The sequence below is a fragment of the Oxyura jamaicensis genome, chromosome 2 (assembly GCF_011077185.1).
Source record: "Oxyura jamaicensis isolate SHBP4307 breed ruddy duck chromosome 2, BPBGC_Ojam_1.0, whole genome shotgun sequence".
Lineage (NCBI taxonomy): Eukaryota > Metazoa > Chordata > Aves > Anseriformes > Anatidae > Oxyura > Oxyura jamaicensis.
In genome coordinates this window covers 20,218,242-20,234,468 of record NC_048894.1, presented here as the reverse complement: position 1 = coordinate 20,234,468, position 16,227 = coordinate 20,218,242, and the positions used below count along the sequence as shown (strand labels likewise).

The window sequence follows — 16,227 nt, the reverse complement described above, 5'->3', positions numbered from 1 at the left end:
AAAAAAAAAAAAAAAAAACAGTAGAAACATATATTTAATTTAAGGTAACTTCATTTAGAACTTTCAAAAATACCAGGATTAAGCCTTTATCCATGTGGTTGAGGGAGAACAAGCAGTAAAGCAAGAAGAAAGCTAAAACGTGGTGCAAGTAATTAAAAAGTTGCTTCCATCTGCTTTCATTATACAGCAGGGAAAACTTCTTATAGCATCTGCCAGGGAGTACTTCCCAGATGATTTTTGATGTCATGTCATACTATAAGAGAATGGTGTTAGAGAATTATCTTTGGATTATACCACTTCTAGGTAGCACAAGGGGCAAAGGAATGATCTGCAGAGATGGCAAGGAAAGAACATATTTCTAAAGTTGTTTAATGTGTTAGGAACTGAGACAGTAGTTTCTATTCATGGTTCTGCAGTAGATAATATGGAGCAGGGTGAGGCATAGAATAATGAATGTTAATTTATGAAGTTTTGACTTGGGGGATTTGATTCCTCTATCAAAGAGAGTTCCAGAAGTTACTAGTTAATGAGAAGTGATGGGACTTAAAGTGGTGTTTGAAAGAACTGTGGGAACAAAGAGAGACAAACTCCAATTACAGAGTCGATAGCGGTTTGGGGAGATGATTTATGGGGACATGAAAGGTCTGATGTTTGAGGATATGAGAGGAATATTTTTCTGGTAGAATTAATTGCTTCTGATAGATTAGATAAATGAGATCTTTTAGAGCTTTCTTGAGTCTGAGGCTGTTATCTACAAGGAAAAATGTGTTGTGGAAATGAATATTAGAAGCTCTATTTTTACAGTTAACTTCCTTTTCCAAGAAGTCACTCAAAGAAAAAGAAGCAAACTGTGCAGTAGTTCAAAACTTTGTTGTTCTGACATATATACTTTAGTGATATATAAATACAATGGGTAGACTTAAGAGCATTCATGTTCTTCTTTTTGAAATATGTTCTGATCAATTCCAGGTTGAATATAAGGAAACAGTAGTTTTCAACTTCAAAAGTAGTTGTACAGGAAAGGCAAGGATCATATCAGTTTGGATCTGTTCTTATTTTACCTTTACTGATTCAACTGTCTTCTTGGTGAACAGATTTATAACTAGATGTAACTAGATGCTTGAAAAACACTAGTAAAATATGCAGTGAAACAAGAATAATAATTGCCATGGGAGCAACAGTGAAAAGGCTTTTTGCCAGTCCAACTAATCAGAATAATTTAAGTCTTGGACATGTTTCAGAAAGGCCATTTATATAACAACTCGAAGTGAACTGTCTAGCTTAGGAGCTCTCCTCTCAGTTGTTAATTTATCAACTTTCATTCTGAGAAAACAGAAGATGCTGCTAATAGTTTTAAAGAATTCTGTAGTAAAGACAAGAGATTAATTGTAGAGCTCTTATTAGCCAGAGTGGTGATTTTCTAACTGATAGAGGGATAGTTTTGTTTCTCACTTATATGTCATACTTTAGTAACAATAATAGCTGTGCTCCATATTCCTGTTTTTCAGAAACTCCTTTCTGTAAAGATCAGTAGAAAGCCTCAAATGACAGAGATGGTGTTGATGGAAACCACCCTTTTGATCCTGAAACACTCCCTAATTACATTCCTTATTTCACAGAACCTCCCATCTTGAATGTCTCTAGGCTCCCTCCACACTTCAGTTAGAGTTCTCACACTAGAGTAGGATATGCTCAGGAAATTAGAGACTATTGACCAGAGCACATGCTTCAGGCCTTTGCTATTGACAGATCAGTTGTATCAACATGAGTTTTGTTTTCGTGAAGGTTAAGACTGAAATTCATGAGACATGACTTCAACACAGGTATAAAAAATGAAGAGTTAGGTACTGTGTATGTTGTGATACTAGCAGTGCAGCCTAGACCAGGGAGGGACTTTATCCAAACAGTACAAATAGGTTTGTCCAAAAGGTATATCACTAGTTGTTTAGGACTATACATGTGTTAACTTTAAAACCATGTAAATTATAGGCTTTCTTGAATACATTATGTAGCTCTTATGAGCAGCTGCATTGGTATCAAGCAGATTATCTGCAAACAGGAAAAGCTATAATGCTGTGCTTATGCAACATAAGAAATATTTTAGGCTTTTAGAAGTAAATATTATCTTAAGTTGTGCAATAGCAGACGTAACAGGGACAACAACCATGTACTTTTACTGTCCTAACATTCCCCCAGAAAAGAGAGGCTTAATGCAAGCTGAATAACACAATTATAAAGAAAAAGTAAATTATTCAGGTGACTATACACTAGGAATGAAGGGGGAAAAAAAAGTAGGACATCATGGAAGGAAAATCGGTTTATTTTGTTTTGTAACTATGGATTCTATAACATTAAAATGAAACTAAAGAAAAGACCAATTCTGTGCTCATATCCAAGACCTCAGAAGCTATTGCACTTGCTAGACACGTTTACTAATAGGTTGTCAGGTTTGAAAAATCAACTGAGAAATACTTACTAAATTTGCAGATGAAGCAAAGGTGAGAGGATTAAAAGTGCATCGGGGGGTGGATTGAGGATGATCATGACAAATGAGAGCAGCGTTCTGAAAGAAACAGAAGCAAATTCAATGTGAAAATGTGTGTCTATTCCTAAGAATTGTGTCTGCGCCATTACAGGATGCGAAAAGCTGGGCCAGACCAAGGATTCACATTAATGCTGCACCCAGGCTTGCACACTTCAGGAAAGATGCAAGCCACATAACAAGACCAAAGGAGAGGACTAAGATGAGGTAGCAATTGTGACCTATGTGGCTAGAAAAGTTTAGAGGAACATTAAAGGGGCTTAGTTAGTAAAACAGGCAGCAGGCTGAAGTAGAACACAAAAAAAAATTTCAGGTGCTTAAAAAGTAGATGCAAAGGAAGGAAATAGTTAGCTCTCCTGGTGCACGGTGGATAGGATGAGCACTGCTGAGAAGAAAGGCAAATGGGAGTAGGAGGTTAGGAATACCTTTGCAACTATGAGCAGTTAAGCTTTGCAGTAAATTGCCTAATGACATGGAAAATCTCCACTGGTAGAGATACCTGAGAAAGTTAGATAAATGTCTGGCAGGAATATCTCAGGTAATATTAAATGCAGATGGACATGATAGATATCTTCTTGATCAATTTTCTCTGCTTCCCATGAAATACATAAAAAAAGATATTTTGTTTTTCTCTAGGGTCATTTGTGTTTCCCAAATCATTTTAGTTTGAGGCATTTTGTTCGATTCCAGTGCTGAATAACAATTGCTTGCCAAATCTTGGCTTCTGTTGCTTATATGGACCCTGTGACTGAGGCAGAGGAATCCATGTATTCATACTAGAAGCCCTCTCAATACACTCAGAGGAAGGAGTAGTTTGAAAAGTTGCATTTGAGCCAATATCCCAACATCCAGGCATGGTACTACTTTCACTGGTAGAATCCTGAGACAAGACAGAACAACATGTTTTATCTGTTTTATGAAAAATTTTATGAAAATTTTATTACTGGTTGAGAGACAGGCTTTAAAAGAACATACTAAAATGTTGACAAAATGTCAGTCAGTCTGTCAATACTGAATGACAGAAATACAATTACCACAACCAGAGGAAATCATAACAGTACTTCCTTCCAGGATAAATTACCACAGCAACAGTTTTGGAAAACTTGTTGAGATTCATCGCTACTACCCTTCAGTTGTCACTGTGTTTGCCTTTCATTCCTTCTTAAAATGTCAGCTATGACTGCCTGTGTCCATAGATGTTGACAGAAAGGTCTTGGAGCAAGGTTTCAGTTCCCCTGAGTCAATGAGCTTTGCCAGTGTCTTGCGTGGGGTCAGGACTTTGTCTCCAGTCTTTTCTTTTTCTTCTTATTTAATAGCAGGAATTTTCTTCATTTGTATCCTTGCCTTCAGAACAGTAGATGGAAGTCCAGGGTCTTTGGGAAACTTGAGAATCATGGGAATGATTCTTTTTCTAAAAGTAAAATTAAATAAATTAGAACTGGGGCAGTGTTACATGAATGGGACTTCTGAGAGCTGGCTAGACCAGTGGCAAATTCCTTGTGCTTATTTTTGATATGATATGACACTGGAACTCAAATGTTTAAAGCTGCCAGATATGTTCATGTCTTTCTCTCAGAATAGGAAATAATGGACATGTTTGTGAGTGTCCTTCAGATGCTCTAAATTCCAGGTTGTGTAATCACCCTGTGTTTCAAGCTTGAGAAGTAAAGTACATATTGCAATTACTCCCCTGGGATAATTGTTGTCTTGTTGAACAAGAATTTCATTGCCTCGCTCAGCCAATCCTGAAGTATGAAGCACTTTAAATAACAAATAAAATAATTGAATTCATATTTTATTTAGTGAGTGTGGTGCCTTGTATAATCAAAAATGTTTTTGGTTGGATTCACATTCCGTGCTGTATTATTCAGCACCCCCTCTGGCTCTGAATCCCGGCAGCTGCCCTGGCTCCCAACCTTTACCTGGCAGACATCCTCCTTCAAAAAGCCAATGTTTGCAGGGACTAAGAAACAGAATGAACAGAATGGAGTAGCTACATGTGTGTCTTCTAGATACAGTAATATTTGATTATTGAGAATTTAAGAAAACCCTTTTCTCCCATGCATTATCAGATTTGATATTCATTTTTGAGGGTCTGAATGATTCTGCACTTGGTAGGTCTGTCCCAAAGCTGAGAGAGATGAAGCACACATCTTTCTTTACAAATGCATTTAGCATTCCCTGCTGTTTGTTTCTTATTCCATCCACAAACAAATAGTGTCCTGGTTTCAGCTAGGAGAGGGTTAATTTTCCTCCTAGTAGCTAATATGGTGATGTGTTTTGGATTTATGATGAGAATAATGCTGATAACACACCAGTGTTCTAGTTGTCGCATAGCAGTGCTTACACAGAGCTGAGGATTTTTCAGCTTCTCACGCTGCCCTGCCAGGGGCAGGGGTGCGCCAGGAGCTGGGAGGGAGTAGAACAAGGGCAGCTGACCCAGACTGGCCGAAGGGGTGTCCCACTCCACATGGCCGCATGCTGAACAATTAATATGGGGTTGCTGGCTGAGGCAGGAGGGACTGCTGCTTGGGGACCGACTAATGATTATTATTATTTCTCTTCCTTTCTGTCTTATCACACTGCCTTTATCTCAACCCCTGAGCTTTTACTTTTTTTCCTCCTGATTTTCTCTCCCATCCCACTGGGAGGAGGCAGGTGAGCAAACACCTCTGTGATACTTAGCTGCCAGCCAGGTTAAACCACGGCAAATAGTTATGGTACAGGTTTTCTTGTTTGCACTTTGATGAAACGGAATCATCGTTACTTAAAGCTTTTCCAATGCATTTCTAAATGTATTGTTGCATTTTCCATCTTTAATCCTCCTTTGAACTATTGTTTTCTGTAGTTTATTGAGGCTGTCTTGAGACAAAAGAAACCGAAGAAAATAGAAATTAAAATAATAATAATAATATTTTTTTCTTCCGTCAAAGACTGGGGGCTAATTATGTCAGTATGTGCATCTTTTGAAAATAAATCAATCAGAGTTCTTTTCAAACAAAACAAAAAAAAAAACAGGAAGAAGATTTGATTTTTCACTATCACTGTTCAAGGGAGCAGGAATAAAGAATATAGCAAAATTTTGCACTGTGGTTACAAGTCTGGTGACTTAATGCACAGCATCTGTAAATCACAGGAGAGTCTTGCATAGTACTCGGGCACATAATGAAGATATTAGGATATAAATTGAATTTGTGAAAGAGAACTTGGAGCAAGCTCTTTTTCAAAGGAGAGCTCAAGAATGCTTCAATAGGATGTGACTTCTGAAAGCCTGATTTAATGAATCCACCTCCAGCATGTGCTTCGTCCCCCCAGTGCAGTATCTTATTCTCATTACACTACTCTTTAAAATAATTTCTTGGGACCAAACAAGGAACATTATGTTGAGGTGCATTGCACTAACAGACGACTTTTGTCTTACTTTGTCTTACTTACTAATCTTTTTTTTTTTTTTCTTTTTTTTTTTATACATTAAAAACCCTGCATGTACACGTTTAGACTTTTCCAGCAGATGAGGGATTTCAACATAAAGCATCCAATTATTTTATACTTTTTTCTATCTTTCTGGTGGAATGAAATCTTATCAAAACTTAGAGATTCTTTCTGCCTCTTTGGGAATATCCTTGACAATAATGTGCATCTAAACCATTCTGGCCTGTGGAAGAAGTCTATTGCATCCCTTGTGGTGCATGGCTGTTTCTTGAAAAAACTATATAATTCTGTGCCCTAATTTGCCAGCTCAAATTGCTCCATTTTTTTTTTATTATTATTATTATTTTTATTTTTTTTTTCAGGTAGGAAAGCTGGCAACCTGGGAACATTCTTTCAGATATCAGTTTTGACAGAGATATGATTGATATAAGAGGTATGATGTTTCTGGATTCAGAAACATTGTTTTTTTTCTTCCAGTAGTGCATTTAAATATGTTATTTAGATAGCAAATCATACAGTCTACTCAGAAACACCTTTGAAAAGAAGATTCATATGGCTAATAGAAACAAGCTACAGACACGTACACATCTTCTCTGCTTCATGCATGAAAGAAATCTGTGTGAAAGGCTGATGTCTAAAATTCCCCTCTCTGTATACCTCCCTCCTTCTAGAATGTTTAATGTTTACTCACAAATTAAATGCTATAAAGAGAAGACGTATTTTATGCACACAGACAAGAACATGGCTCTCACAAATTTGAGTTAGTGAAAAATCTTGGAAACATAGAAAAACAAACAAGCAAAAAGCAGTTGCTTGTGCTTAGGATTTGGAGACTTCTGCTGCTTCCCAGTAGGAATTGCTCACTGCCTGTTCTCCCTGTCCTCTGTTCTGGGTACAAGCAGAAACCTTGCAGAATTTTCACAGAATTTCACAGAATTTTCTAGGTTGGAAGAGACCTCAAGATCATCAAGTCCAACCTCTGACCTAACACTAACAGTCCCCACTAAACCATATCCCTAAGCTCTACATCTAAACGTCTTTTCAAGACCTCCAGGGATGGTGACTCCACCACTTCCCTGGGCAGCCCGTTCCAATGTCTAACAACCCTTTCGGTAAAGAAGTTCTTCCTAAGATCCAACCTAAAACTTCCCTGGCGCAACTTAAGCCCATTCCCCCTCGTCCTGTCACCAGGCACGTGGGAGAACAGACCAACCCCCACCTCGCTACAGCCTCCCTTGAGGTACCTGTAGAGTGCAATAAGGTCACCCCTGAGCCTCCTTTTCTCCAGGCTGAACAAGCCCAGCTCCCTCAGCCGCTCCTTGTAAGACTTGTTCTCCAGACTTGTTCTTGCATTCTAAAGTAATTGAATGTACTATAACATGTTAAAAAAATCTCCAGCTAATTTCACATTCTACAAGATTTACTGATTTGATTGCCAGTTTTCGTGCCGTTTTCTCTCTATTCCCATAGTTTTTAGTGTTCTGGACTTTGGTGGGGGAAGAGCTGTTGCTCATTAGTTACTGTTTCTGTGCAGTAGATGAATGATGGTCATTCTTTGCTGTTTCTCATGGATTATTACTTCTGTCCACAACAATGGACATGAAAAAATCATTTTCATACCTGTAATTTTGCCTTCCCTCAGTATTGATTCACTATGTATGAACAAGTTTTGTTGTTATTAAATTGGTAATCTGTCTTGTGTTTGGTCTGACATAGCATTCCTGTTTTGGGGGCTTGTCTGATTGAAGGCAAGAAGGAGGATTACATAAAGTTAAACTTTCACATATTGTGAACCTACCTGCTTAGTTCAAAGCTGCTATTAGTGGATTTGTTTTGTGTGTCTTCTGCCCTGAAAGTTGCTTGTAAGAAAGCTCCATTGGTCAATCAGTCAGTGCATTAGATCTGAAATGGCATCATTTTTCAAAAAGAGGCAGGACAATTCCTTAAGCCTCCATTCATCTGGTTTGTTATTGGAAGTTTAATTTGCAAATGGCAAACCCATCATAAGAGAAAACAAAAGATCAAAAAATGAAAGAATCAATTTAGTCTTTTTTCGATAATAATATGCTATGAAGGAAATTATGCATCTCAACATTAGATGTGAAGGATTTTGCTAGGATTAGTCCCAAACTCATTATATGCAAAGCATGACACTATTTCAATTTCGTTGTTTGAAAGGGGGTGGTGGGTGGTAAGAAAATAAAGCCCATGGCAGTGGGATTGTAGAGGAAAATAATACTGTATTCAAAACATATATATATATTTTTCATTTAAAACCTTTCTATAATTTCTTTTGGATTTTATTAAATCAATGTTATTTTTCATATTCGTACTTTGAATATTAATGGTTTAGATTCAGGTTAACTGTTTAGATTCAAGTAACTGATGCCTGTACCAGCTGCTAAGACTTCCTAGTTAACCTGTGTTGCTACTTTTTTATTTTATTTTATTTTATTTTATTTTATTTTATTTATTATTTTTAGCTGTGGAAAGCTTCTAATCTGCTACCTGTTTCTGGCATGGAAAGGAAAGGAGGGGGACGGGGGGCTTGCCTTTTGTAAAGGCTAACTGGAAAAACTGTATTTAAAATTGCTTTAGCTTTTGGGTAGCTCCATATCCATGCTACATTTAGTTCCTGAATAGCCTCTGAGGATCTGAGGATTTAAAAAAAAAAAAAAAAAAAAAAAAAAAAAAGCAAAAAGGCAAGCTTAATTGTTAAAGGAAGTAAAGGAAGTTTTTAGTTTAGTTGTTTGGGATTTTGTTTGTTTGTTTTTCCCTCCTCAGCTTTCCATTCTTTGTCCCAAGAGCTACCTTAAATTATTTATTTTGAAAATTCTTGCTTCACCCTGTGTTAGATGTTTGTGCTAAAGTTGTATTGACATAAACATCTGCACAAATCCCAGTTCAAAAGAATACTCAGTTGAGGGAATTGTTACGGAAACAGCTGCCAGCTGACATCCTGATACTGCAAGGCTGAAGAGGCTGGCATACAACTAACATTTTTCCCTTTCTGCCTGTTGTGCATAGACAGCTGAGTTGGCCAGAAATTGCATTTCATGTAGTAAAGAGTGAAAGATTGGGCCAGGTATTCTAAACAGCCTGAATGTTACTGACTCCTCATTATTTATTTAGCATGGTTTTGCTCACTCACTCTAACCATTGTTCTCCCAAACAAATCAGGAATATATACAAATATTAAAGAAGCATAGATATACCATAACATCCCTGTACGTATGAGAAAAAAAAATAGTATGGGGGAAAATTGAGATAATAAAATAATTGTCTTATCTTAGTGTAGGTTCTGTCTTGTCAATTTCTATCACCAGGTGTACTCAGAATCACTGTTATTGTTGTTGTTTTCCCTTTTAATTATAAGGGCACAATTACAGTTTCATAAAGCAATTAATTTTTATTTTCATAATTGCTTTATTACTTTTCACTCTTAATTACCAAAAGGATATGAGGTGATATCAGATGGGGGAAAGGTATGGGGGGGAAAGAAAGAGAAGATGACATTTTCATTATTTTTTTATCCTCTAAACTGAAAAAGATTAAGGAACTCTAGCACTGGGTTTTGTGCATGTATTGCAATGCCAGGAGAACATTCTGTTTTCACTGATGTAATAGTGGGAGTTGTCGGAGAAGGACATCAGGCATTTCTTCTCCATAGAAAAGAAATCTAGTTAAATCCAGAAATTTGATGGTGCAAGAAACATAACACCTGTTTTGTCAGATTTCACATTTTTAATGGATTACTTTTGTATTCCACAAGTAATGTCATTTTTATCTAATACATGAAGTGAAGGGCAAGGATCTTGCAAGACCTAGATGATAATTGCCCAATAAATGTTTCATGTGCAACTAAGACAGCGATTAATGCTTGATAGATGAAACAGGAATAGAGAGAGCGCCCATCAATGCCTTTTAAAGGATAACAAGGCAATATGTTTGCATTTGGTTTTCAAAGCTCAGGATGATGAGAGGAGATATACAGCTGTTAGACAGCAATGTATTTATGGCTTATGTATTCCTCTGTCATGAATGACATTGTAAAAAAAAAATAATAATAAAAGATTATTCACATGGCACTTTTGATGAAATAAAGAAATAGGATGTATCATTCTGTCAAGATTATTTTACTTGTCCATTCATTCAAGGTAGGGTAAAAGATCTTGTTCTTGACTTCATAGTTAATCATCTAAATGCATGCCACATTTGGGGTTTTATTTTTTGGCTTTTACAAATCATATTGAATGCCTGACAATGTAAAGACAATTTTAGAGATAGCTGTGGATTATATCTGTTTTACAGGTTATGGTCTTGAAAACTAGGAAATTCATCTTTCAAAAATGTGCACTAATAAACCGGGCCTTATCTGATAATATTTGATAGGAAAATATTGTATAGTTCTCTAAATCAAAACATTCATGGTGATCTTATTTCACTGAATCATGTTTATTTGTTGGTTGTTTTAAAGAAAGGTAACAGCCAATGAAATCCTGAACATTGGTATGTTTTGACAAAGTGAGAGTATTTGCTGACAAAATCATTCAATATCCATTCAAGATAGCATTTTAGCCACTCCAGACTATTCTCAGAGCTGACATTTCCCTCTTTGAGGTGTCTGTACTTCAACGGCTGTACTGTCACATGGGTGCTGTAACAAAGAATTTGGAAGAACCCTTGACAGCAAGGTGATAATAGTACTTCAGTGGGAAGGGAAAGAGCATTGATCATTACCCTGAGGAAAAAATACTGTGTCATTAATTACTATAAACCAAGTAGTCTTTCTGCAAGTACAAACTCATCAGAGACTTGCTGTGCCTGAAATTCCCTGGGAGGATAATAGACAACAAGAACCAACACCTTGATGCTCACCTTTAATAAGCCCATAACAAAAGTCACAGCCCTGACATGCACTGCTATGTACCTTACACACCATTTCCTAGGAGTGGCAGTCTATAGCATTTTCTGTCTTTTATTTATTTATATTTTACATTTTATATTTATATTTTACATTTATATTTTATTTATATTTAAAAGCAAATGAAAGCCATATATCCATTGTCAGCAGAGTATTCTCTTAGTTTCTCTGTGAGAAGGTATTTAACAACTGAAGCAAATTAACGCATGCAGTCATTTTACTTAGAAAATTAGCTAATGAAGTAACAGTACATTGTAAGTATATACTGTCCATGCCTATACTGATGGATAGCTATTATTCTAATACGGCTGAGAAAAAGTTACAGAGGCCAAACAATATGCCCTTGGCCAATTGAATTATAACATTGACTTTTATGAATAGAGTAAAACAGAATGATACACTGCACTTAGGTCTGAAATGCATTCACCAGAAAACAAGAAAAGTAGTCTCTACGCATTTCGTTTTCTATTCCCCCCCCCCCCCCCCCTCCCCCCCAGCTTTCAGGAGAATTTCCTGAAGGTTTTTATTTTGTTCTTTTTGGACTTCTAAAAACCTTGTTCTCAGGCATCCTTGATGCTTTTGAAAGAAATTTGGGAAAATAAGTAACTTAGTGTTTAAATGCTCAGAAAGTGGCAATAATGTTCATTTAATGGTATGACTTTTACCCTTTACCTGCAATGCTGTCAGATGTCTGACAGCAACACATTAAAGCAGTTCAGACTCTGCATCTCTCAGCAATATTTCGTTCTGGCTCATGTCCTTAAACTCTGAGTCTCAAAGTTTAAATGCTAACAATGTGCACTTAATGCTGATGAATTCAAAAGTTAGTGAGACTATTGTCACACCTGTATGCTAATCTGATGACTGGCTAATAAACACTAATTTTCAAATCACATCCAGCTAATTTAAACTGGATTAGATTCGTTGCTTTATCTCACAACATTAAAATAAGAAAATGTCCTAAAAACTGGTGCCTGCATAAGACAAAACATTGAGTAACTTCAAAGACTCTCTTCCTTCTTCCACAATCCAACATATTAAAAAAAAATCTGAAAAAAGACACGTTGTTTATGATACTTGCTTCAAAAGTGGATCAATGAAAAGTCTATCAATTTAAAACATCTTGACTCCCTTGGGGAAAATGCTAGTATAATATTATTGAATATCTATATGCTAATATGTTTTATTCTATTTGTACTGATCTAGGATTGTAACATTCTTTCTCAAACAGGCAAACTTTAAGACATTGTGTTGTACTTTGATGTAAAGCTTCTGGATGAGGTTTGTCTGTACACTTACTTCTCCTTCACACACACGTGTATGAATACACCCACACAAAAACATCCATCTAGCTTTGCAAGGAAGAACATAGTTCATACTGTCTGCTATTCATATCGTTAGTTGTCCATGCTCTGCAATGACAACAGTAGATAATGATATTCTCTGTTGCTTTCAGCAGCAGCAGAGTCAACTGTCTCCTGTGGCATTTTCAACCTCTGCCACAGAAACAGTAAAGGCAGAGCTGGATTCCCTCAAGGCAGTACACCACAGCCTATTGGTAAGCAAGGGGTGTCATGTGTTACAGGAATGTCTCATTTCACATAGTAAGGATTTGATCCGTAGTAAATTAGTCAGCAAACAATAGTTCATCTGTTTTCTTGCCATAACAGATTTGTGTACTAAGAAACTATGCTGCTTTAGGTACTATCTAATCACAAAGGAAGAAGAAGAGATTTTCTGTTTATTTCTAAAAACAGGTTCCTACAAAGTTGTTAAAAAGCAGGTTGTAGGAGACAGGTTGTAATTCAGATTTTTGTGTAATTTGAGCTGAACTGCACATAAGTTGGGTCTGGATATATCAATAATATTCATAACTAATTAAAAGAGGAAGAAAAGCACTTTTGAATATAAACAAACTATAAAATATACACTTATAAAATAAAATACAGTAAATTATATATAAAAGGTTTAAACGGGCCTTAGAAAATGTCATTTTTCAGAGGTGCCAGCTAGGAGCTATGAGATGTGCTTGCTGGAAGGAGTGCTGGAGCATTAGGCGCTATTGAGGACTAATGGGAGGGAAGGGAAAAAGGAACTGGCAGTCAAGGGCAATGATGTGTCCCTCAGTTTTCCTTAGGAAAAAATAATTAGCAATGAAAGTAGTAAAAATGATAAGAAGAGATCTAAATAATTACAAGCAGGAAAGATTTATTTATTTATTTATTTATTTATTTATTTTGGAGAGAGAGAGAGAGTGAGAGAAGGTGTGTGTGTGGGGGGGGGGGGGGGGGGATTTACTAGCTAGAATACCTTCTTTAGTGAATATTGTCATGGAGAAAACTGGGGAATATAAATACAGCAACTCTCGGCAGTTAAACAAAAACTCCAAAAGATGAGGCATGAGTTTTTTGTTCTTAAGGATTTAGACATTTTTCTTTAATTTAGCAAATTATAGCTGTGATCACTTTTTTGTTATGAATAAATCATAAATCTTCCTCAGTTTGAGTAATCCACCACAAACAGACAGGAAGATTTTTTTATTATCATATTTCCTAGTTGTAGATATTTGGAGTTCTCTTAAAATACCCTGGCAAGGTTGATTTGATTTGTGATGTGATCTAATCAAAAGCAGAAGTTTCTGAGTTATCTGGGGTGTCTAACATAAAGAATTGTACATCTGTATTGGCTGTAGGTGGCAAGGTTTTGGTAGCAGGGGGCTGCAGGGGTGGCCTCTGTGACAAGAATACAGAGGCTGCCCCATGTTAAATATGGGCCAGTTTCAGCCGGCTCCAAAGGGACCCACTGCTGCTCAGAGCCGAGCCAATAAGTGATATTGTTTGTGCCTCTGTGAGAGCAGATAAAAGAAAGTGTGCGTTTGTGTGTGTGGGGAGGAATTATTGCTGTGCAACAGCAGCTAGGAGAGAGGAGTGAGAAGCAGCCCTGCAGCCCCCAAGGGCAGTGCAGCAGGAGGGCAGGAGGTGCTCCAGGCACACAGGAGAAGTTCCCCTGCGGCCTGTGGAGAGGCCCCTGGTGGAGCAGGCTGTCCCCCTGCACCCATGGGTCCCACATGGAGCAGATCTCCACGCTGCAGCCCGTGGAGGAGCCCCCGGTGGAGCAGGTGGATGTGGCCTGGAGGAGGCTGCGGCGCCTGGAGAGCCCCCACAGGAGCAGGCCCCGGGCCGGAGCTGCCGCCTGTGGAGAGGAGCCCATGAAGGAGCTGGGGGTCTGGAGGGTAGCTACCACCCTTGGGGAACCCATGCTGGAGCAGTTTGCTCCTGCGGGATGGACCCCATGGTACAGAGCCATGTGGGAGCAATTCTTGAAAGGCTGCTGCCTGTTGGCAGCCCTCTCAGGATCAGTTTGGGAAGGATGGCATCCTGTGGGAAAGACCCCATGTGGAGCAGGGGTAGAGAGAGACCGTGAAGGAGCAGCGGAGATGAAGTGTTGGGGCCTGACTGCAGCCACCATTCCCTGGCACTGCTGGGGAGAGGAGGTAGAAGAGGGTGGATGGAGGTAAGATGTTTTCAGTTTTTGTCGTTGTTTCTCACTGCTCTAGCTTGTTAGGTAATAATCTCCCTATGATGAGTCTGCTTTGCTCATGATGATAATTGTTGGGTGATCTCCCTGTCCTTATCTCAACTGCTGCACCCTTTCCATCATATTTTCTCTCCCTTTCCCTTTGAGGAGGGGGAGTGAGAGAGTGGTTGTGTTGGAGCTCAGCTGCCCAGCTGGGTAAAACCACCACAACATACATGTAAAAAAAAACAAAACAAAACAAAACAACAACAACAACAACAACAAATAAAATGATTGTTTTATTTGAAATGCAGTACCTCTGTAGATCCACACCCCACACAGAAAGGAAGATAAAGATTTTATCTGGATGAAAGGGTAGGCATCCAAAATGCCAATCAGTTTTGCATTATTAACATTAAACTTTTATTGAATTCTATGAAGTTTGCAGAAGGTTTTGTCCAGAAAGAAAGGCAGATTCAAACAGGAAGACCTTCAATTCTTGTTTTCTTCTGCTGATTATTTATTAGTAAAATAAAATTAATAATAGTATTAATATTATTAATGTCAACTATGGGCACTGCTTGCCACAGAGAATCCCTAGCTGTGAAGAATGGCTAGTAAGTTGCTCAACTTGAATTTAATTATCTTTTCCTATTGAAGTAGGCAAGAAGGTCATCAATATGCATCCAAAAAGTACACTGCACAGTGCAACAGTAATCTCTGAAAGGTCAATGTTTTATCTTTTGTGGTGTTGTCAGGTTTTCCACAAATCAACGTAAGTAATCATCATAATTGATCATCAGAAAACTTCTATTGTGGAGGAAAAAAAAAAAAAAGAAAAAGAAAAAAAAAAAAAACTCATTTAGAGAAGTGGGTATTTTTCCTGAAAATAAGGAAACTAATGAGAAAGTTAATTCTAATTAAATTTGGTGAAGCATTAGCAAATGAAAAGATGAGTATCTACTTTTTTTTTTTCTTTTCACTGTGTACATATTCTAAAATTCTTAACTTACTAAAAAAGCTTTTCAGCCAGAAAATTTTTAGAAGTCATATTTTCCATAAGAAAAGTCAGTTGCTTCAGCATTACTTGGAATGCCCTGTGGGGATTTTTCATCTCAGGCTGGTGGTGCCTCAAGCTTATGGTCAAGCTTATTTTTCAGGATTGATGGCAGGGAACTCATGAGAAATTGCTTTCTTCTTCTTTTCCCAGCCTAGGGTACAGAATCACCTGCCATTTAGAATAATTTCCCATAAAGTACCTTTGGAAATCTTGATTAATAATGTGCAGGGAAGAAAGGCTAGGATTTTACATGGTGCATGTATCAAGGCTCTTTCCATCTTAATAAAGTCTTAAGTACATTGGGTCTTTTTCTAAGCATGTGAACTTGAGTCCTGACTTGAGTTCTGTTTGTATGTCTCGGTCATAGCCTTCATCTTCTTCAAGTTCTTTATTTGATCATATGTTTTATTTACAGAAATAAATACCATCATTATACCAATGGTTATTGGTATACCAATATTGTAATTACAATGAAAAAAATTTCTGAAACTTTAGGTATTGCAGCTGTTAGTATAAATACTGTGTGCCAGATCCATCCCTGTGGTAATTCAGTGGGTAGGAGCGTTTTTAAACTGGATGATAAGGATTTTGATATCATGAGATGCATGTGAGTTTTGGCTGTTCTGACACCAATGATTGTGATGGATATTTATGTAGTTAGTGTGATATGATTCATGTGGAAGTGATATAAAGGCAGTTTTCCTTTTTTCCTTTCCTTTCCTTTCCTTTCCTTTCCTTTCCTTTCCTTTCCTT

General features: G+C 37.4%; 1 protein-coding gene across 2 annotated transcripts in view; it reads left to right on the top strand.

Annotated features, from left to right (window-relative positions):
* Window positions 1–16,227, top strand: part of PLXDC2 (plexin domain containing 2) — a 276,657-nt gene that overhangs the window by 32,119 nt on the left and 228,311 nt on the right. Inside the window, exon 2 of one of the 2 annotated variants that reach the window (XM_035319312.1) lies at window positions 6,337–6,407. The exons of the other annotated variant lie outside the window; for it this stretch is intronic. Within the exon in view, the coding sequence (XP_035175203.1) occupies window positions 6,392–6,407 (16 nt within the window). The 5' untranslated portion in view covers window positions 6,337–6,391. The remainder of the gene's footprint in view (window positions 1–6,336; window positions 6,408–16,227) is intronic. 2 annotated transcript variants of the gene reach the window in all.